Source organism: Mizuhopecten yessoensis, unplaced genomic scaffold, assembly GCF_002113885.1.
Source record: "Mizuhopecten yessoensis strain PY_sf001 unplaced genomic scaffold, ASM211388v2 scaffold9049, whole genome shotgun sequence".
In the NCBI taxonomy this organism is placed as follows: Eukaryota; Metazoa; Mollusca; class Bivalvia; order Pectinida; family Pectinidae; genus Mizuhopecten; species Mizuhopecten yessoensis.
The window spans coordinates 1,389,207-1,413,996 of record NW_018407853.1 but is presented as its reverse complement, the minus strand read 5'-3'; the positions used below and the strand labels follow the sequence as shown (position 1 = coordinate 1,413,996).

The following is a 24,790-nucleotide window of genomic DNA, read 5'->3' as shown; positions in this document are numbered from 1 at the left end:
TTCGCTCAGTTGAAAAAGCAATTGTTCTGTAATTAGGCCGGATCATGCTAAAGTCCTTAACATTGTTAGTTGTTTTACCTGCTAAATATTAAGCATCAAGTGTAATGGCAACAACTCGTTGTTAGTATGATGTGACCGTGCGGAATGCTGTGCTGGATGCGTTCAGCACCGATTTTTTTTCGGTAAATACACACATGCACGCATACACAACACACATCGAGGCAAGTCCTCAAATGGCCTTAGCTGTTGATAGAACGTTAAACCCTATACAACAACCGTGTCGTCAATGTGTCCCTGTAAAACAACCCTTTTCGTGTCGGCATTCATACATTTCTGTTTTGTAAATCCATTGTTGGTGGGGTTTTCATCCTATTTAAAAAGCCTCGAGGAAGATGACAAGTTTTTTTGTTCCATTTGATATGTCGTAAACATGTTACTCATAGCGGAAATGTCTTTCATGTTTTTCTGTCCATGTATGTGATCATCGTTTATCTTGATCGTGCAACTTTGCATCATTATCTGTGATTTGAAAGATCAATAACAAATCAGTCTTTGTTATACTGTCTGTACTCATCGCTCTGATACCTCGCTCTGTGTTTATTGTGACGTCATACTTTCACAAGTTGATATCACTCAACAAACATATTCTACCAATATCGGCAAACATTGAATCATTCGGCGTTAAAAACTGATATTCTTCAAAAGAAAAAACCCTATTTTGTTGCGTTATATATGTTCTACTGATTTTTAATCGGGTACTGATTAATGTACTTATTTCCTTAATTGTCAACAGGAAGAGAAAATGCAGGTATTAGACTTGACCTACTTCAGCGTTTTATAAAGAGTTCAAGTTTTAATGAATTCTTACCTTCCTCGTATTCTGGGGATATTTTGGAGTCATATGTACCGTCATCTAATAGCTGTCGGAGTATATCCTGTCTGTCAAACCATCAAACAAATGCAACAAATTGATATATGTCATGAAATAAAAACTTAAATATGTTATAAACTATACTTTGGAATAAACTACCGACACTGAAAAATGTAAAAAGTAAACATTAAAACTTAACTACGTTATACACTTGACTGAAACATATTACACACTATATACTGATAAACGTGCTACATATTACACTGAAACATATAATAAACTATACACTGATATACGTGATACATATTACACTGAAACATATAATAAACTAAACACTGACATACGTGATCCATATTACTGTAAAACAAAAACTAAACTATACGCTGATATACGTAATACATGCACATATTACACTGAAACATATAATAAACTATACGCTTATATACGTGATACATATTACACTGAATCATATAATACACTATACACTGATATACGTGATCCATATTACAGTAAAACATATAATAAACTATACACTAATATACATGATCCATATTACAGTAAAACATATAATAAACTATACACTAATATACATGGTCCATATTACACTGAAGCATATAATAAACTATGCACTAATATACGTGATACATATTACACTGAAAAATATAATAAACTATACACTAATATACATGATCCATATTACACTGAAACATATAATAAACTATACACTGATATACGTGATACATATTACACTGAGACATATAATAAACTCTACACTGATATACGTGGTACATATTACACTGAAACATATAATAAACTCTCCACTGATATACGTGATACATATTACACTGAAAAATATAATAAACTATACACTAATATACATAATCCATATTACACTGAAACATATAATAAACTATACGCTGATATACGTGATACATATTACACTGAAACATATGATAAACTATACACTGATATACGTGATACATATTACACTGAAACGTATAATAAACTATACACTGATATACGTGATATATTACAGTAAAACATATAATAAACTATACACTGATATACGTGATACATATAACACTGAAACATATAATAAACTATACACTGATATACGTGATACATATTACTCTGAAACATATAATAAACTATACGCTGATATACGTGATACATATTACACTGAAACATATAATAAACTATACATTGATAAACGTGATACATATTACACTGAAACATATAATAAATTATACGCTGATATACGTGATACATATTACACTGAAACATATAATAAACCATACGCTGATATACGTGATACATATAACACTGAAACATATAATAGACTATACACTGACATACGTGATACATATTACACTAAAACATATAACAAACTATACACTGATATACGTGATACATATTACACTGAAACATATAATAGACTATACACTGATAAACGTGATACATATTACACTGAAACATATAATAAATTATACGCCGATATACGTGATACATATTACACTGAAACATATACTAAACTGTACACTGATATACGTGATACATATTACACTAAAACATATAACAAACTATACACTGATATACGTGATACATATTACACTAAAACATATAATAAACTCTACACTGATATACGTGATTCATATTACACTGAAACATATAATAAACTATACATTGATAACCGTGATACATATTACACTGAAACATATAATAAATTATACGCTGATATATGTGATACATATTACACTGAAACATATAATAAACCATACGCTGATATACGTGATACATATAACACTGAAACATATAATAAACTATACACTGATATACGTGATCCATATTACACTGAATCATATAATAAACTATACACTGATATACGTGATACATATTACACTGAAACATATACTAAACTGTACACTGATATACGTGATACATATTACACTAAAACATATAATAAACTCTACACTGATATACGTGATACATATTACACTGAAACATATAATAAATTATACGCCGATATACGTGATACATATTACACTGAAACATATACTAAACGATACACTGATATACGTGATACATATTACACTAAAACATATAATAAACTATACACTGATATACGTGATCCATATTACACTGAATCATATAATAAACTATACACTGATATACGTGATACATATTACACTGAAACATGTAATAAACTATATACTGATATACGTGATACATAATACACTGAAAGTTTTGCCATTCTTTACACTGAAACAGGTAATAGAATTGACACTGACATAATTTATACATTATACACGGATAATTCATTTGTTGATTTTTGATCCTATAAAAATGGATGCAGGTTTGATTAAACAGACTACAGTATATTCTCGACAAGTATCCGATATAAAACTTGAATGTGCATGGTAGAACGCTCTTACCGTGTATGATTCTTCTGGTTTACTGAATGGTTTGCCTCCAGGAGCTGGTACAGTGTCGTAAGGACGACGAAACATTGCATGAATTTCACTACTACCTTCATATTTCCACAACTAACACAATCAGGTCCGAGGTCGACGGTTGTTCTTTTTGGTCACATCGATCCTTGGTATGTTCCATATCTGATAATTAATTAAACACAAAACTATGGAGGACCAAACAAGCTTTACACAATTAATATCATACTGACGATGAACCAGGCCTCCACCCAACAGTATCGGTTACCTCAGAAACTATAATAATGCTCGTCGTATTACAGAAGTATAATATTTCATATACAAACATATCTCATTATTTTGTATAGAATTTCATAATTAATTACTTGTATTCAATCAGTGTAGTCGTTTGTATTTGATGGTTCAGCGAATCAATGGTAACTTAAGTATGCGCTTCGTGATGTGTAAAGTCTATGTCCCATGTCAATGAACCTCTACATTTTAGAACAATACCCCCTCGACAATCGATTGAGGATTCGAATTTACAATCGATTACGTAATTTTGATGTCGAGTTTTTTGAACACTTATCACGCATGTAAAATATGTTATTGTATTACCAGCGAAAAAACATGTTTATTCAATACCGCGTAGTAACATGAGTGTTTCCTGTTAAAAATAGTATTAAAAATAATATTTTCCGACATATTTCGATAACTAGTCCAATGGAAATGATATCATTGTTTTAGATTGCAGTTTCAACACTGCATTAGATCACAAACTGGTTAATTAGCTAACTGTAAAGGGGACACGTGAAAAGTAGAAAAAAAAGTCAAGAACAACCCAACATTTTTTATCCTGTCCTGAACTACATAAAAAAATCATTGATACGACATATAGTGTGTATGTATATCTACTGTAGTCCGTCAACATTACAGCAGGTTCTAGACCTCTGTTGCATGATGCTAGTAATATGCATGAACACAATGACACATGATCTCAGAAGAAATATAATAATGGCACATAAAGATCTTGAAAACATGAATTACAAATAAACACTTTAACCTTACGATCACGACGAGTCCTTATGAAATTGAATCACGTGATAAGCTATGTGACCCTGCAAATTATCCTAGTATGCTGCTTGAAAACATTACAACCTTAGAAATATTGGTAATTCAGAGGAAACCGTACAAAGTGTTCAAGAAACTTGACATTAAAATGGAATGCTAAAGACATTGAATAGACATAATAGAACATCATCCATACATGCTATTGACCAAATACATGCATCATGACCCCAAGGCTGCTGGTTATTGAAAAGTCGTTGAATAAAACGTTGCATCCGGACGCACGGCGGACGTCGCACAATGGTGTAAATTCATTTGCCCTTCGGATAGGAAAGGTCAGATTAAAAACAATGTCTGAGATAAATCATCAAAACGAAAGCTATCATGAAACCCCACATTGAAGTATCTCGTAAAATCATGAAAAAAATCCTTATCAATTGTAACGACTGTACTTTTGCCTACCTGCTATAGTCTGTGTATTGATAAATAACTTCGTTATTTGTCTACTACATTTATTATCATAATCAACCTGTATAGTAAATGTCTTTTAGTTACAAATTATCTAATTATGATACCATTTAATATTGTCTCAATTGAAACAGTTCGTGTTTACAAGTTTAGAATCATCGAGTCGGTGATGTGTTTACGTCAGTCGTGCGCTATATTTAGAATCATGCTCTCACATGGACTCGCATGTTTCTGTTCCGTACGGCTGAAATAATCACTTACCGACTCGTAGATACAACAGCCTAGTATGTTGAGAACATTCTCTTTATAGGTTGTAATGTTGTCACTCATGATTTGTTGTATTTTGGTTATAATCCATGTTTATGCTATGCGAAGCCTGTCAAACAGACGACTCATCCGCCATTGCAGATGTGCGTTCGGAGCTCTCGGGCTTTAGTGAGTTATTTAGTTATAGTGTTCTGTGCCGAGAGACCCGAATATACTAAATTCTGATTGGTCAGAAGTTTTGGAGAAGGGTATAAAAGTTGGATCCCGCGGCAGATTCAACGGAGTTCGCCCATGATCTCCTAACCAAGCGGCCAGGCTTTCATACCCTCCTACACAGTCCAAGCAACCAAGCTTTTCCAGAGTCCAGCTAAACACCAGAACCATGGAGGTAACTACTACCGTAGTGACTAAGTAGGCCTACCGTCTCCCGTCTCCAATACACTATATATAGATACAAGTCTCCTTAATGACCTTATGTTATGATACGCCAGGAATAACACCAAAATATATTCTAAGTCCGCCTAACCACGGGTGTGATACTTAGCTATTTTGGACTAGTATAGTTTACTTAGACATACATTAATGTTCATTATTTATGAAAGGTCTTAGATAAAACATTTTCTAATATTAAAACCTACTTCGGTACATCCACGTCCGAAGTTGTTACAATATATTAAGGATACTTAGCCCTTACTATTTTTTAAGTATCCATTAAGGATACTTACTCATCACTTTTATTTATAACGGCACTCCGTCGTTATTCTCAATTTCTATTATATATTAATTAAGGATGCCATTGTGTACAGTGTTTGAAGATATGAAGTTGGGATTTGAATAAATATCAAAGTTAAATTGTATTTCTGTCTCGAGTTGTTGTTGGAGTAGAGTAGTTAACAGAACAACCAAAGGAGCCAAGAGCCAGGACCAGACGGATCCAAGATGGAGTAACCAGAATATACCTTTGATCAAAAAGTATACACTAACACTGGAAACACACTCCACGACGTTACACAATGTAGGCACTGCAATTGTAAAGTTAGAAAATATCACGACTTAGTTTTAAGCTTCTTCAGTAGAAACCGGGGAACAAAATCTAACAGCAAACCGGATACTAAGGTATGAGTCCTGTTGACAAAGTTGGATATCCGATATAACATGTACCTACTGTATGTAACAATCCAGTATGGTATTTGGTCGTATGTTTAATCCTAATATACCTTGATAAGACCATGACTGCTAAAATCAAAAATGATAATTACCATCATGTCAATGAAATCTTTTCCCACAACGTTCTGTTTGTGTTATAGTCTCATGATAATTCCAAACGTAATCAATACTGCCGTGGTTAATGACAGACACTGGATTCTGTTTGAAAAAGTGTTAATGTAATACAATACAAAGGATGAACTATTATATTCAGGAAAATGTGTCTTCTGATTTCAGAAAGTAATCGCCATTGGTCTAAAATAATAATTTGATAAGATAGCTATCAACTATAATTTTCTGTTTAATATTCCCATTCAAATAATTTAAGTATTAAAAATGCAGCATTGCTTAGACACGCCGTACAGTGCATAGGAATATGAAAGCAATCTTTTCTCCTCAATATTATTATTCTATTTAAAAATGTAACTATACAAACAAATGCATGCGCGGATAAATCATTAAACAAAACTACTGAAGGCCATATCCACAAAATAGACTTCGATAAAGAGCAGACATTGAGAAAATATCAAACTACTGGAAAAGATGGTACATGATAACACCGTCACTACTGCGCACCATTGATAATGTATCTATGCGCTATTATGATAACTTATTGTGTAACACAGACATGATATCATTTATATATGATTAATATGTGCCGACACATCACATTGTGTAATAATTACTCCACATGCCTACCTATGTTTCTAATGTGTTTGTAATTAACCAGTCTGATATCATCAGAATATGCATTCTTGTAGCTCTGACACGATATCGTTAATCATACATCATTCATCCCATTTACTAGATAAACCAACCTGCTAATAAACACATCTTATCGGGCGTTCACGATCGACACCTGGTGAAAACAAAGTTATTCTATTTAGATTATCTTAATATTCATCTTATTCTGAATAAAGGTGGATGTATTTTGGATTCGTATACAGGGATAAAATATGGTTTATATTATATCATCAAGAGAGATTTCGTGAGTATAGCGTTGTAACAGCCCTAATGGGTTGTCGATTCCTTAATTAACGACATCATACACATTACTCTCTTAATATGTAGGTTATACCTATATTGATACCATCAATCAATGATTGTTCCTTTATAGAAGGAAGAAATAAAGATTTGTAATTATGTACATATGTTTGTCGCACATCAGGTATTCCTGTTTTTGTACAGCTGTTTTAAAAAGAAACACAAAATTTAGGTCTTATACTTCATAATTATCTTTGCGTTTTAACTGACGTTGGAGATGTGGAAAATTTGTTCTTCCTTGTTAAGTGATAATGTTACAGGTAAGCGATAACAATGTGTTTGATAGATTTAGATATTTAGGAGTCTCCTTCGTCTGCGCAACCTGATACTGTAAGGGTCTACTTTTTGAACTCTTTCACATATCTTCCTCATGATCTGTATTTGTCTAATCTTAAACAGTACTGCAAATTGGTTTTATTTTTCCATGCGGATAAATTATTTTGTTATGCTGATATATAAATATAAATAATTCAGAGTTACAGAGCTTTTCTCACACGTGTTAATTGATTTGGCAAATGTATTACCGTTGACCAGACAACTGATTTGGTTAGAGCGATATAGTTATGATCGGATGCCAGGCTTCGAAACGTGGTCTTGCACCATTGCGTTTTTACAATTAGAGCAATGTTGCTTGTTTTGCAAAGGTTCAGCAGGAATGAGTTATCAAATCTATAGTCATGACAGAAAAAAACATTTCCAAAGCAAAAATATACAAATAGACATTATCATAAAGGATCCCTCCCTACGTACCAGCTTATTTCATTTTATTCATAAAAATATCATTACTGATAAGATTCATCACTTCGGAGGAATAAAACCATAGAGCGTCAATGTATAACAAACTCTAGTAAATACAAACTTTACCTTCCGACGGCGGCTATTGACTCTGGCACTGAAATATGAATGACTCATCGGTTGTACCCTCGTGAGATCTTATTAAAATTAAAAGGTTATGTGTCTACATACAAGTGGACCTACTACACCAAATCGTCCTTCGTGTAACTGCCACGGTGATAAAGACAACAATCGCCGTGGAAAGCTTTATACTCTGTGATCATATAACGCACAATGCTGTAAACTGCATAGTTTCAATGTATTGTCATCTTTTATTTGGTTCGTCTACTCCATGATGTTAAGTGGGTGTTTTCCTGAATATCTGCTTTGACCAAAACAAATGATATGTTTCCTGGAAAATGACTGAGGTATACTTCAAGTTTGATCAAGATATCTTTAACGGTTTAATATTTACGGGCCGGACAAGAATTTACTGAAAATGTTGCACTTATAGGGTAGGTTCGTTAGAATTAATTTTTATCTTACTATTGTTTTATTTTTATTTTTTATTTTGAGAGGAGAGGGAGACTAATGTAAGAAAATCAAAACAAAAATTAAAAAACCAAATCAATATAGCAAACCATAAACAATTTATAGAGGTTGAGTATTTTCTATGTTTGTGGCCTGGAAAATGCGGGAATTATGAACTGCGAATTGCCAATGAGGTTGATTTCATGAAAGATGAGCGTAAAACACACACAGTTGACTGCATCTTTATAATGTGTGAATGGATACAGCATGCAAAAGTTGAACGTATTGATAATAGGGGCCAAACAGTCGGATATTCAAATTATCGAAGTTACGGTTGAAACGGAGGAGCAGGTACGTAAAATCCCTTAATCAATTAATATAAACACTAGATGAGTACTGGTTAATTGTGTCTCCCGTTCGAATAAAGGAAGACATATTGTACAAGTACTGGTTCTTCTTCCTATTCTGGTTCTAGTCGCAACTTGTCCGGGCCATAACTTTTAAACCATTAAAGCTATCTTGATGAAACTTTAGGTATGCATGCATCACCCACAGAAGATGTGCAGTGCACTAGATTTAGGTCACTGTGACATTTACATCAAGGTCAAAGGTCAAATAAGTGCAACATTATCAGTAAATTCTTGTCCGGCCCGTAAATATTAAACCGTTAAAGATATCTTGATCAAACTTGAAGTATACCTGCATCAACCACAGAAGGTGTGCAGTGCACTAGAACTAGGTCTCGTGCCCAACTATATATAGAATTATGGCCCTTTGTTCATTTTTTATACCGAAGTTTGTCTATTGGCTAATGAGGGGATACATATGTTTTTGTTCACAAAAACTAAATTCTAGTTTGAATACTTTGTAAAGTATGTTTATTATGGAAAAAAGCTACTAATTAATGTTACAGCAAACCGGAAGTAAAGTAGTACAAAGTGTTGACTTTAAAATATATAGATTGTTCAAGCACCAAATAATACTTGTATGTTTTTCAAAGTTTTCATCTGTGAAGTAGATATCATGATGTTAGAAACTTCTAATATAACAAATAACTGTTCTCTGGTATTGTAATAAGACCAGGCTGTGGACATCCATTATATGCTGGTTCTAATGTAACTGTCACGTATTTGCAGATATGTATGACCAAAGCCGATATTACATCGTTTACGTTTTCCTAATGTTAACCCGGGCAGGTTGTGATGAGAGCTAGGAGTATGTTTATCACCTAACCACGCAATATTCATGTCTATCAAACACAAAGTCCAATTAGTCTAATGATATTGTTAAGCAGGACTTCAATCCAAACCAAGTTTTCTAAGGACAAGGAATTATAATTCTGTTTAAATTTTGTGATTGTTCAAATGGCATTCTTTTACACGTAATTATTTAAACATGATAACAACAGCAACAACTTGATTTATATATAAATGAAGTATTTTACACAATGTCCTAGGCATAAATACACGTCGCCATAAATACTACTTACATAAAACATGGCTGCATCACTGGGCGTTATAATGGCGCTATATAAATCAAAGTTATCGCGGAAACTCCATCATCAAGCGTGATGTATGAAGAGTGTCACCCCCTATTTATGGCCAAATGGTATATACTCTGTTAGCTTAACGAATCTATAATATCATTAATCAAAGAAAAATACCGCAAAATAGAAAAAAGAAATATATCAATAACTCCATAAAAGAGTTTATAGGAACATTGTAGTGATCGCTGATGTGCTAATATTACAATTAGACGTAATCTTTACAGCAGGAAGTATAACGCGAAATGTTATTTATCTTATAAAGCGACTCAAATCACATTTTGGCATCTTTCATAGTTTAAGTATACTGTGATATTTAATGTGCTAAATTTAATTGTGTTACTTTTACGATTAAGTTGGTATAAGAATTTTGACCATGGTTCCGTGGTAATATGTATTTAGGACTCTGGTCTTTACTGGCAAAGACATATATACCGTCTTTGTACTATGCTCTTTCTATGTTTTCCTACTTTTAGAAAAAAACATCTTCATCAACATTACATTTCTATCAAAGTTATAAAAAAAAGAAAAATTCAAAGGAAATTTCCGTTTTTAATATGATAGCTAATTACTACTTTAAAAAATTAATTTTGTCAATTTAGCGAGTAACGACATTAAGCTTCGTACTGCTTGATTCCATGGTGAAGAGTGTGTATTATTATATAAATAGTTCACTACTGATACTTATTTATCATTTAGCGTGGTGATAAAAACCTCATACGTTATATCATTACGTCAAAGGTTACGATTTCAACGTTAGATGAAATAGTGTTATGTTTACTGTAGCTATAAGTTGTATTAATGGATAGAAAGTACCATTACAACAATACCTAGAAGATGTTCGTAAACTAGTAATCAATAAGATAAGTACCGCGGTTGATACAAAAATATAACATCTCCCCGTAGAAATAATAAAATATGATAACAAAATTACTTGTCATTGTAGTTGATGACATCCTGATCACCATTACTTTTATAATGTGAATAACACCCGAAAAGGCCTCAAAATGAACGTCCATTTCAGCCTGCCAGAGGGGCGACGAGTGCCTATTACTGGTCGTAACAGTCATTTAGCGGTACGAAGCAATCTGTCAACAGCTTCATGAACCATTTATTTGGTGTGTGATAACCCCGGGTCGATAGAAATATAGGCTGCCGTGTGGCTATACTGGACGTTAGCGAGGGTAGCTATTATGAATGTACTATTGTTTCACCAGAACCTCCGAGAATATACGGAAAATTTAGCATCCTCACAATGCTCCCTAAGCGAAATAAAAAAAAAACATCTGCCTCGTTATCAAATTAGTAAATACTAATTCATCAACAGGGCTATTTCAAAGAACCATAAAGAGATAAAATTTGTCATCCCAAAATGACAGCACAAAATGCCGGTAAGAAAACACTTATCTAATAACGAGCTACTATTATCATATAAACAGTTGCATTAAATAAAGGTCAGACGCAGTTAATATGATTAACATTATATAAGCTTAGAAGAAAAGCAATGTTCACCCAATGAAAACTGCCGCCTAACCATCTATATAGTTACGTCTAACGTCCGAAGAAGTAACAGACGCTTGTTTGTGGACAAGTATTGGCATCAGGTTTGTTTAGATTAATGCTTCCGGTTCACCAATAGTACGGGTATGTGGCTGAAAACGGCACTTCAGTGTTTACCTACCAATCTTTGACAGAATATATAATAGAAAGCGCAGAAAAAGACCCCTCCTGAACACATTACAAGGACACCGTTATTTACGGAGATGCATGATCATTTATTTTTGTGTTTGATTTTGCGTCTTTGTCGACATTTAGTACTTATTGTCTGATTTTTTGTTGTCTATTTCATGGAAAACCCAGTTCCAGATGAGGGAACAGACGAATAGATGGACAACAAAGCAATCTTCAATTGAAAACAATGTCCCTCGCAATAGAAAAGAATGTCCCTCGCAATAGAAAACAATGTCCCTCGCAATAGAAAAGAATGTCCCTCGCAATAGAAAAGAATGTCCCTCGCAATAGAAAAAAATGTCCCTCGCAATTGAAAACAATGTCCCTCGTAATAGAAAACAGTGTCCCTCGCAATTGAAACTGATTAGGAAAGCAAACCAGGGTTGGGATCCATGCTCTAGAATTCCTCAACAAGATGTTCTATGGTGAAAAAGGAAAGCAAAACAATTCCACTGTACATCACATTACGGTGTGTCATATTCTAATGAAACACTTATTTCGTTCATATGCAACACGAGACCTTGATATTATGCGGAATTAATATATGCATGCTGCTCAGGGTCATTAGGGGCATTGGGTGATGGTACATTTACATGTTCTTAACTGATTTAGCAGTAATTCACGACAACAGCCAGCTAATTTTTCTTAAATGGGACTTCACTCATTAATAATTTTCCATCTCGATACATATATTGACATCAAATGTCGGACGATCTATATCGCGCGCACAAGATAAATTATGTAAGTGATCCATTTCCAACTCCCAAAGGACATAGATCCTTTTACTGGCCATAGCCTTGTTGTCAAAACGCCGGGTCAGTTGTTTTGTCCTCCCTTAACAAATTATCTATCACAATTCCCTGGCGGTATTTAAGTGCAGTCACGGATAGGTCGTCGACTAAGTAACCTAGAAATATACCAAGTATGTGTGTAGTCTATCCCGGAAAATAGACCAGTTTAACGTTTTGAAATATACACTACTTTGGTTTGGAGTCGATTCCATAAACATAATTATTGTTTTATATCTTGAACAGTTATGGGATTGACATGAGTTCAGCAGAAGTTTAAAACTCACATTACATGAACATGTATACAATAGGTATGTATTCCGTCTTTGCATATTGCAGAGTTATCTTCTCTTGGGAGCAGGTATTGATTGTTACGTCACTTGTTTGTGAGAGTAACGTTATCAATTTTTGAGAGAGCGACGTAATTTTTCTCACACAAACCAATGACGTAACAATCAATACCTGCTCCCAAGAGAAGATAACTCTGCAATACGCAAAGACGGAATACATAATCCAATCTCCAGTCTTAGAGGTTTCAACACTAATTTGTTTAAAACAGATGCAGGACCATATACAACTACACCCTTAGGCATATATAGATATTCAAACTGCTTCTTGCCATAGAAAATCATAGTTCACAGGATGGTTGATATTAGAAGAAAATCCCATATGAAAAAGAGGAAAATCTTCAAAAACCTAAGTCCAGATTATTTTTGGACACAGAAAAAAAGGGTGTTGCCCGGGCAACTAGTGCAACACCCCTGGGTCCGCCATTTAATTTTGTCTTTCGTTAAAACTTATTAGAATCGTTGACATCATTTTATAAAATATTTCATATTCCACGAAAGCCTGATCTGTTTATGATTGAATATCCATGTCAAGAAGTACAAAGGCAGACTTACAGCTGACGAAACAGGAAGTAGCCATCGACAGGACGAGCTAGGAGTAACTGCTTCTAGGAGTTACCATAGTAAAGAAAACACCATTAACTGCGGGACATATATTATATAATTGTCTCTTACAACAATAACTAAACGATATCCATCACTCATAAATATTATGATTGTACTAAAAGAAACAAATTCGTTTTTCTTTGTTTCACTAACGAGTTTATTCAGACTGGTTTGTTCGTCAGGCTATAGGGTTGAGTAGAACGTCGACGGTGTATAGTCAATTAACAGATGACAAATGTATTTGTTTAGTGCCTTCTACAGTTATTGTTTCCACTTCTGTCTGGTGAATGTTTATATAACCATGACTGGTGGCCTAATCCTACAGCCGTGTTCATCGATATCCAAAATTCAACACTCTGATAATCCAAATCTATTAAAATTTTATCTGGTTTATTCCCTTGGCCATATTCGTGAAATCTGTGGTATTTTTAACCACTATATATATATCCCAATTTAGAGTTCGTGTAAACATGTGTTTGTCTCGGATGTGTTGTCGGTAGCCATAATATCATTAAACTATACAAATCATATGAAATAATATTCATTTACTTGACATAACTTCATCGGTTAAAACGTGATCAGAAATCTTGATTTACTATTCAGCCTCAGGTAATATGCCAACATCGGTACTTACATTGGTACTAACAAACTATTGTTTTCACTGNACAGGGTTCCGAATTATCGGCTTTCTACTACTAACAAATCTTTCCTACCCTCCGCTTTAAGAAACTGGAACTCTTTAGACGAAAGTATAAAGTCTCTACCTCTTCCCTCCTTTAAATTCGCTCTATCCCAAAATATTCCTACTAGTCAACCTTGCTATTATAAGTATGGCGAAAGAAAACTAAATATTATACATACCAGGTTAAGACATAAATGCAGTTCTCTTAAAGATGACCTATTCCTTGCAAACTTAGTTACTGACTCACACTGTCCAAATTGTTTACATCATTGTGAAAACGCATATCACTTCTTTTTTGAGTGCCAACGTTATGCAACTGTTCGTACTGACATGTTTCAAGTTTTAAGTAATTTAAATACACAAATAAGTTTAAAACTACTATTATTTGGAAATGAGTTGTTGGCTTTGGAGGAAAATTATTACTTATTTGATCATGTGCAAAAATTCATTAAATCCAGCGGAAGGTTTTGAACTTTATGCTTATATATGTTTATTCCCGTGAAAAATTGACTTGTTTTAAAAATTGAATTTATAATTATTTGTGCCATCATTTGTCTGTAAATTTGTTATGTTAATAGGAGACGGCTTCATAAGTTGAAATAACTTGTGCCTGATCCTTTTGTGCCAATATTTGGACAATAAAATATGTTTAAAGTTAAAGTTTCACTGACCTTTAGTACCGATAGATGTGTCCGTAGTGACTCGAGTCTTTCCAGGGAGTACTTCCAATTATAGTATGCTAACCGTAAAATAATTATAAGCACTTTCAGTCCATACATATTCCCCTATAACCTGATAGTCACACCTAATTTCCTTGTACCGGTTATGGTAATACGTTTTATAATTACGTTACAAACGATATTATACAACATTAGTACAGTACTTATTCGACGAGAATAATGGGACATCGCATAATTTCATCCTGTAGCAAGACATAGAAGGGACATATCAAAACATCGACCTGTAGCCAGAGAAAAATGAGACAGTACATAATTTCGCCCTTTAGACGAAGACAAATGAGACATTATATAACGTCCCTCTGTAACAATAGACGGGTAAGACACCACATTACCTCGCCCTGTAGGACATCAAAACGCATCGCCCTGTAGTCAGAGACAAATTGGACATCACATCACATCCCTCTAACATTAGACATCACATAACATCCCTCTAACATTAGACATCACGTAACATCCCTCTAACATTAGACATCACGTAACATTCCTCTAACATTAGAAATCACATAACATCCCTCTAACATTAGACATCACATAACATCCCTCTAACATTAGACATCACGTAACATCCCTCTAACATTAGACATCACATAACATCCCTCTCACATTAGACATCACATAATTTCGCCCTGTAGTCAGAGACGAGTAGGACATCACAAAACGTTGCTCTGTAGCCGGAGACAAATGGGAAATCACAAAACGTTGCTCTGTAGACGGAGACAAATGGGAAATCACAAAACGTTGCTCTATAGCCGGAAACAAATGGGAAATGGGAACTAATTACTTCAGCATTGATTTCCAACACTTAAACCTGTCGACATTCTACATGAAGTAAGTTCTGATTATGACAGGGTTGTTATTCGTGGTTATTGATCATCGTTTAAGCCTAGTCTGACTTCTAAACATACAAGTATAGTTAACTGAATAGCACCATTGTCGCTACCACATCATCAAACCACAATTTCATATCTCCATCTGTTACTGTAATTATGTGATTATATATTAGTCTGTGTTCTAGTTGATTTATCATATGTCATACTTCATAGTTGATCATTTGTTACATAGTTTTAATGCGGCGTAAATGGTCACCCGGCATGATAATTAACATTGTACAATGTGTTGTCGGTATAATGTAGATTATTATCTCTTCATTCTCTGAATTATAGGTTAATCTATGTACTGCCAGGAGTACACTTGTAGCTGTTGCCGACTAGCCCCGCATTTGTTTTTAAACATTTAAATTTGTTAAAGTTAGAGACAGTATTTAAAAGTGGCCTTTGTTTGGCCATTCAGATTTCATCGATTATAATGATAAAGCATTCATCGGTTAAAGTTTGTGGTATGTATGTGTGTGTGTGTGTGTGGGGGGGGTATATGAAAATTACAACTCGACTGAGATCAAATAAAAACGTTGGGCACTCATCCAAAAATTGCGCTCAAATATATGTTGTAAGGGACTAAACAGTGTAACATGCAGATCATACATTCAGATATACGTGTCGACGGAAGTCGTGGTACATTTTTGTTTTTTAAGCCATGAATTATACGAGAAATAGTCTGGATGTTCAGTGCCTGTATATAATATAAGTTTATAGCAACAGCATATGATGTAAGAGTATCGCGTAAGTGTAAACTGTGTATGATGGAATGTATAATGAAGTATACATTTTCAGTGTAAAATGTAACTATATGATGAAAATATGTCATGTTATTATATGTATGAGGAAAGCAGATAAAGCATGTATCTAATGAAAGTACATTACATGCAGTTATACTCTATATGATATATATTATGTGATTTATATGATATGATTGTATAGTGTAAGTATGTAATGTGATGTATATGACAAAAATGTATAATGTAAGTATATTATGTAATTATATGATGTAAGCGTGATATAAGTGTATAGTGTAAGTATGTACTGTGATGTATATGACATAAATGTATAATGTAAGTATATTATGTAATTATTTTATGTAATGAATATTATATAATTTTATGATGTGAGTTTATGCAGTAAATATATGAATGAAATGTTATTTATTTATCTGCTATTATTAAATAATTATCACTGGTATCAATATGTTTTCGTCTATATATGATATAACAACTACTACATATAGATAAAAGTTTTATGTCACTATCACTTTCGTGAATTATATGTTTGAATCATGTCAAGCTGTTACTTTGTTCATAAAAGTAACTGTAGAAAACGTCAAATATTTATTTTGTTATATTTTGAACTATATAAAAGTTCCTAAATAAACCCTGTATACTTACGAAAGGATGCAAATTCATGTCAGTATTCCATAAATCTATCCTAGACGAATACACTATGCTGTCAGTTACGTGTGCGTGTTACCCCGTACAGAGCGTCTGAGTGATCGGTTCGTTCTGCGTAGGTTGAACACTTACAACCGGTACAGGGCATTAGCGTCAGCTACAAGCCGATGATAGAATGTGAAGGGATAACCTAGCTTCCGCTAGACCAGTCGTCAGCTGTAGTCATTATCATGAGATAGAGTTTTTCAATTTTTGGATGCTCCCGATTCACTGAACTAAAGTTTTTTGATAGCAACCCTACACTCGAATCAAACTTTTACTAAAGACAAAAGGTTGCTTAAGTTCAACATACAGTGATAATGATTGGTTCTGTGTTGTCAACACAGGCGTTCTTTAAATAATTGACCGTTATTTAATACAGTATACCAGCATCCATTGATCTACGCACATGTAACTTCCACAATATATAGTTTGATCACCTCATGGGTTTTTATGCCTTCCTCTAAAACCAATAAGTATGTTATAAGTAAAGTGAAATTACTAATGGTCACGTCACAGGAAACAATACGATTTCACTATAATTTGGCAACACAATGATGTTTAACTATTTCTACTTAATTTTGACATATTTTGCGAGTTAAAATCATTTCATGACTTTTCCATGAGTTGTTTATAAAACTGGTCTCATAAATATCATATGAAGCGACAACTCGTTGGATATTTTCTCGATAAAAAATATTGTCGTGTTACAACACAACATTCTTATGCCACGTTACAAAACACCATTGGAATGTCATGTTACAACACAAAATGCGAATGTCACGCTACAACATAGTCCGAATTATTCTGACGTTTTATCGACTTTTTTTCATATCGGTCTGTCGTCGATTAACGTCAGAACTCCGGCCCTCTATAATATGCGGGAAATATGCGACCCGCGCCCGGAGCGCACTTCAAACTGATATTTTAGAAACAAATCGTCACTTTCACACACATATCGCACATGGATCGAAAGATCTATTCTTTATGCACTAGGTGGTATCGATAACATGTTTCAAAGATCATTACGAAAAGTATTTTTCTATACGAACCCATGTTTTTAATGGAAATTAGACCATGAGCAATGTCACATGACTTGACGAGATCTCGCGTTACCGAAGGTATTTCCCAACGTTATGACGTAGGCCGGCGAGATTTTAGTCACGTGGCATTAGAAGGCGGGGCTATCAAAAAACTAGAGTAAAACAGAGTAAGTTTGAAAACATATATGTTTTTAGTGATTGTATTAGTTGTTTGAGGCATGTTATGTATGTTCATCTTGTGCATAAAGAATAGATCTTTCGATCCATGTGCGATATGTGTGTGAAAGTGACGATTTGTTTCTAAAATATCAGTTTGAAGTGCGCTCCGGGCGCGGGTCGCATATTTCCCGCCTATTATAGAGGGCCGGAGTTCTGACGTTAATCGACGACAGACCGATAAGAAAAAAGTCGATAAAACGTCAGAATAATTCGGACTAGTTACAACACAACATTCTTATGTCACGCTACAACACAACATTATTTTGTCACGTTACAACACAACATTCTTATGTCACGTTACAACACAACATTCCAATGTCACGTTACAACACAACATTATAATGTCACGCTACAACACAACATTTTTTGTCACGTTACAACACAAAATTCCAATGTCACGTTTCAACACAACGTTATAATGTCTCGTTACAACAAAACATTCTAATGTCACGTTACAAAACAACATTATAATGTCATCTTACAACACAACATTCGTATGTCACGTTACAACACAACATTCGTATGTCACGTTACAACACAACATTGAAATATTACGTTAAAACAAAACATTTATATATCACGTTACAACACAACATTATAATGTCACGTTACAACACAACATTGAAATATTACGATAAAACAAAACATTTATATGTCACGTTACAACACAATATTCTTATGTCACGTTACAACACAACATTCTTATGTCACGTTGCAACACAACATTTATATTTCACATTACAACACAACAACGGAATGCCATGTTACAACACAAAATGCGAATGTCATGTTGAAACAAATTATTAGAATGTCATGTTAAAACACAATAATAGGATGTCACGTTAAAACACAATATTAGAATGTCACGTTAAAACACAATAATAGGATGTCACGTTAAAACACAATATTAGAATGTCACGTTAAACACAATAATAGAGTGTCACGTTAAAATACAACGCTGCAATGTCATGTTACAACACAACACTGCAATGTCACGTTACAACACAATATTCCAATGTCACGTTACAACACAACACTGCAATGTCATCACGTTAAAACACAATATTAGAATGTCACGTTAAAACCCAATAATAGGATGTCACGTTAAAACACAATATTAGAAAGTCACGTTAAAACACAATAATAGGATGTCACGTTAAAACACAACATTAGAATGTCACGTTAAAACACAATAATAGGATGTCACGTTAAAACAGAATATTAGAATGTCACGTTAAAACACAATAATAGGATGTCACGTTAAAACAGAATATTAGAATGTCACGTTAAAACACAATAATAGGATGTCGCGTTAAAACACAATATTAGAATGTCACGTTAAAACACAATAATAGGATGTCACGTTAAAACACAACATTAGAATGTCACGTTAAAACACAATAATAGGATGTCGCGTTAAAACACAATATTAGAATGTCACGTTAAAACCCAATAATAGGATGTCACGTTAAAACACAATATTAGAATGTCACGTTAAACACAATAATAGAGTGTCACGTTAAAATACAACGCTGCAATGTCATGTTACAACACAACACTGCAATGTCACGTTACAACACAATTCTGCAATGTCACGTTACAACACAACACTGCAATGTGACGTTACAACACAACACTGCAATGTCACGTTACAACACAATATTGCAATGTCACGTTACAACACAACACTACAATGTCACGTTACAACACAATATTAGGATGTCACGTTACAACACAACACTGCAACGTCACGTTACAACACAACACTGCAATGTCATGTTACAACACAACACTGCAATGTCACGTTACAACACAGTATTGCAATATCACGTTACAACACAACACTGCAATGTCACGTTACAACACAGCATTGCAATGTCACGTTACAACACAACACTGCAATGTCACGTTACAACTCAACACTGCAATGTCACGTTACAAGACTGCAATGTCACGTTACAACACAACACTGCAATGTCACTTTACAACACAACACTGCAATGTCACGTTACAACACAACACTGCAATGACACGTTACTATTAATCACAATTTTACTGGTGATTAAATGTGAAATCATCTATTCAAACACGCAACCTTTAATTGAAGGTTTCAACCACAACCGGATTCAATTTCGTCAGCTGCAGCCAATATTTTAATGGAATATAAATCAGGGTTCTTGCTGATTCACTTTGGCACGTCTGAGAATCAAAATGAAATACTCAGTTATTCAAACTCATCCTATTTATCAGCCGTACGGTGATCAAAGGTCGGTATCACAACACTAGGCAACACAATGTCCTCAGGCAATGCAAAAAGCATGCACACAATTTAGATGTATTGCTTTGATTGGACTCTCGAATCACACGGCTGATCATCATTGTCATCCTGATACCGGATGCACTCTCAGTTTGTATATAATTTATATTAACTGTGTCTCGTTAATTTGACAAACGGTGTAGATAATCTGTTTTCTGATGGTACCATAACAAACACGGTCATATCTACATGTAGGTACGGCATGTGGGGATGTTATGTTGATAGCAGACTATTTTATATATGCGTGACTCAATAAACCTAAGATATCACATAAATGAGAGTGTATATATACGAGTTTTCCCCATCAGATTCTGTGATAATGTTGACATAAATATTTCATTATTTCGTTTTTATCATCCATGCCCAACATTTTACGATAAAGGTCAGTGTTACTGAATTCTGTCTATTGTTTTAACAAATATGTTATGTGCTGGTGGACAAAAGTCACCATCTACATTGTACATACCGACCTTTATATGCATAAGTACAGGCCAGGCATCGACAGTGCGGACGGTATTATAGGCTCCGGAGAACCCCATTCATTATGATATTCAGCATATAGGTTAAACTCGATCATCATGTTTGACGTGGTCGGGAACATGAACCAGATGTGTTCCTTCTCAGAATTGTAAACAAATCTTGGAGATTAGTAACTGTTTAATCCAGAAGCGGTGATAACCGTACCTCCTGTATTTACTACTTAATTAAATATTCTACGAAAAAATGTATAGCCTGTCCCAGTTACCGCATAAACATTGTACAGAACTTTTGTTTATGAGGCTGTATATCGTCCTTAACAGCGGATCAGTGTCCCTACAAGCTATATATAGGTCAAGGATGAGTCTGCCTCCCCGTCAGATACCTCGGATTCCTTGGACTGACGAGCCAACAGCGCCTGATGGGGACTTTACTAAGCTTGACCGAAATATAGATACCACAACAGGGAAGGCTCACGAGTGGACTCGTGTGAGAGATATTCTATTAATGGAGTATTAATTAATAGCAATGTTTATGAGGATACGAAAATCAAGTTGTTAAATAATATGAGAGATCTCTCGAGGATATCTGACTTCAAGTTCGGATGATGTTGAAATTAAAATACAAACACGTCTGATAATGTGATGTTACATGATCATTCATATCAACCATAATCAAATACTATCACTTGTAATGAATTTGAACTTATTAACAACTGAAGAGGCTGTGGTATGTTTTTCCATAAATGTTCCAGTTGGCGTATGAACACGTCAGCAAAAGTGAAAGAAAAAGTTATATTTGTAAACATTGTTAACATTTCTTAGAAGTTTCAGATTTAAATAATTATGTTTTTACCTGTCTAATTACTTTAATGTTGTAATCAATTTTATAAAAGCTAATTATCGTACCAGGAAGAGGTCTCAAAGTGAGTGATGACGTCAAAAGCTTCGGCACTTTCCTTGGTATCACCTTGCACAAGTCAAGTGCGATATTTTAGAAATTATCAAAAAAGTCTGTTGTTATGTATTATAGGTACTGTTACAACCTACTGATCAGTCACAAACACTGCAGGGGTTAAATTGAAGTGTATTTAAAGCAATAATCATGCATTACTTAACGCTGCATATGTTTGGTACACGTGCAAGTCAGGAAGACTGCGAAAGTGATCATATCCCTTGCCTGGACAATGACAAGTCAACTGGATCATAGCCTGAAATTCATGAATCTTCAAATTACAGGTCCCATTACTCATGGTAGGGAACACATAAACACAGGTATCAATATAGATCTGGTCGCTAAGTAGGGCAATAAAAATTACATAACAGACTAATTTGAATCTGCATATCACTATATATCTAGCTAATGAGCAGAACAAAAGACCACAGACCACAAAAGGTTATATATATAAAATATTAGAACTAGGAAAGATATTATCCGGTCTGTATGACAACATGACTACCAGACGATATATCCGGTCAGGTAAGATAAGCTTTGTCAATATAAGATAACTACACTTGGTATGGTTTTCTGACACGGTCATGCTATATTTAATTGAATGAATAAATTTGATTACCGTTTATTTATTTATAGGTTGTTGATGTATTATTTAAATAGTACACGTATTACGAAGCTATTTTCCAGTTATTAGTTACGGAAGTTACATGAACGAGGTTCAAATATGGCGGCTAGAAATAGCAATATGGAAAACATCGGCATGAATAACAAGTGAATCTTGAAAATCGCTTGGAAATAATTAGGTTTTTTTTAAATTATATATATATTTCTTTTTTTGTATATAAATTTTGCTGTTTGAGAATATGCAAATCATATCATTTATTCAGCAATCAATGAGCAGAGAGAAAGTAATTTTGCTCTTCTTCTATTGTGTACTCGGCCAGCCAGCTAGAAATCATAACTCATGCACAATAATTTAAATACGAACAAATCGAAACACAATAAATATACCGAATATGTGGATCTGAAATTTATACGCGATTCTTGCTTATTGGTGAACAGTCATTAAAACTAAGGCGAGAGAGCATACTAAACGTTTGAAGAAGATGATAGACTTGGATATTTAAAAAATACGTTCATTTGGATAGTTATATTTTTGGGCCTTGAAACTACTCTGAAAATTGGCTTGGATGTTCACATGAATATGTTCACATATTTACATTGGCGCTGCAACCAACTTTATGATCATTACCAGCAGAAATGCATTTCATTTGAGTATGAAATCAAAAATTCTCGTAACGTAACACATGGTTTATTTATGACGTAATATATAAACCTTATTCAATGAGAGTCGCTTCGCTTCGGATAACATGGATAATGCCCTTGCGTTAAACGCGGTTAATTATTGGCGCCAATTTCAGTTAAAAATGGCTGTTCCGCCAATGTCGTTTAAAGGACGACGCATATACAAAACGCAGTAAATGAATAAATTATTGATGAACAAATAAATACAATTAACAATTGTTTTAAAGAAAAAATGTAAATATATGGATTGAACGACGTTTTATTTTACTTTCATGCCGGTATGAACGAAAATCGGTTACATCGCTATTTAACACGAAGCCCACTTGAATAAGGTTTTGGCCTTCAAATTGCTCTGTAATTACAAAAAAGTAATGAACATCAAAATGAATTGAGCGCTGGTTGCTGGAAAGTGAGCTCCTCTCTAATGGATCGTAAATGTTGGTAAAACCCTCGGGAGAGCCTCGGGTTCGACTCGAGTTTATCCCCTCGTGAGGGATTCCCGAAACATCTCCATCACGTTTGATAATCACTTCAGAGTTATCCAATCAGCGGGACAACAGTAAAGAGACTATGATAAAATCAATAGGCCACATACAATGCCGAGTGACCAAAGACTAAGAAAGGACATATATCTGTCACACCCCAGATAGGAATGTATCACGGGATATTTCCTTATAGATTATTGTTAGATTGTAATCTTATACGTCCGAAACATAATTATTGTTTTACAATACAAACTATAAGTAAGGCATACTTTAAATAAAATAGAATTTTAATGTTAAAACATTTTTTTTCCTTTGAGCATCAAATCGGACAGTATCTCTGTCATGAAGTTAGCACATTCAAATTGACGTTGTTTGGCCATTGTGACGCCATCAAGGAAGAAGCATTGATAATGTCAGAGGTATATGCATATCAAGAGAAAACGCTAATTTTAAGACTTCAATAATCACTAGCATACAGCTCCCATGTAATTAAAGTCTGTGTCATTTCGGAGATTGACAGTTTGCAACTCTACTTCCAGTATTTGTTTCAAAATAGCACCACCACCATCCCCCCCCCC

The 24,790-nt window shown here is 34.2% G+C and overlaps 1 protein-coding gene across 4 annotated transcripts in view; it reads right to left on the bottom strand.

The window, feature by feature from the left end:
• LOC110457229 (glycine receptor subunit alphaZ1-like) overlaps positions 1-24,790 on the bottom strand; it is a 39,330-nt gene that overhangs the window by 7,592 nt on the left and 6,948 nt on the right. Inside the window, exons 1-3 of one of the 4 annotated variants that reach the window (XM_021508404.1) lie at positions 17,371-17,518; positions 3,304-3,483; positions 869-939 (exon numbers count right to left, since the gene is read on the bottom strand). In XM_021508404.1, the coding sequence (XP_021364079.1) occupies positions 869-939; positions 3,304-3,404 (172 nt within the window). In that variant the 5' untranslated portion in view covers positions 3,405-3,483; positions 17,371-17,518. Of the gene's footprint in view, positions 1-868; positions 940-3,303; positions 3,484-6,359; positions 6,423-17,370; positions 17,519-24,790 lie in introns of those variants that run through there. The other 3 variants (XM_021508408.1, XM_021508407.1, XM_021508406.1) reach the window with 3 other exon arrangements.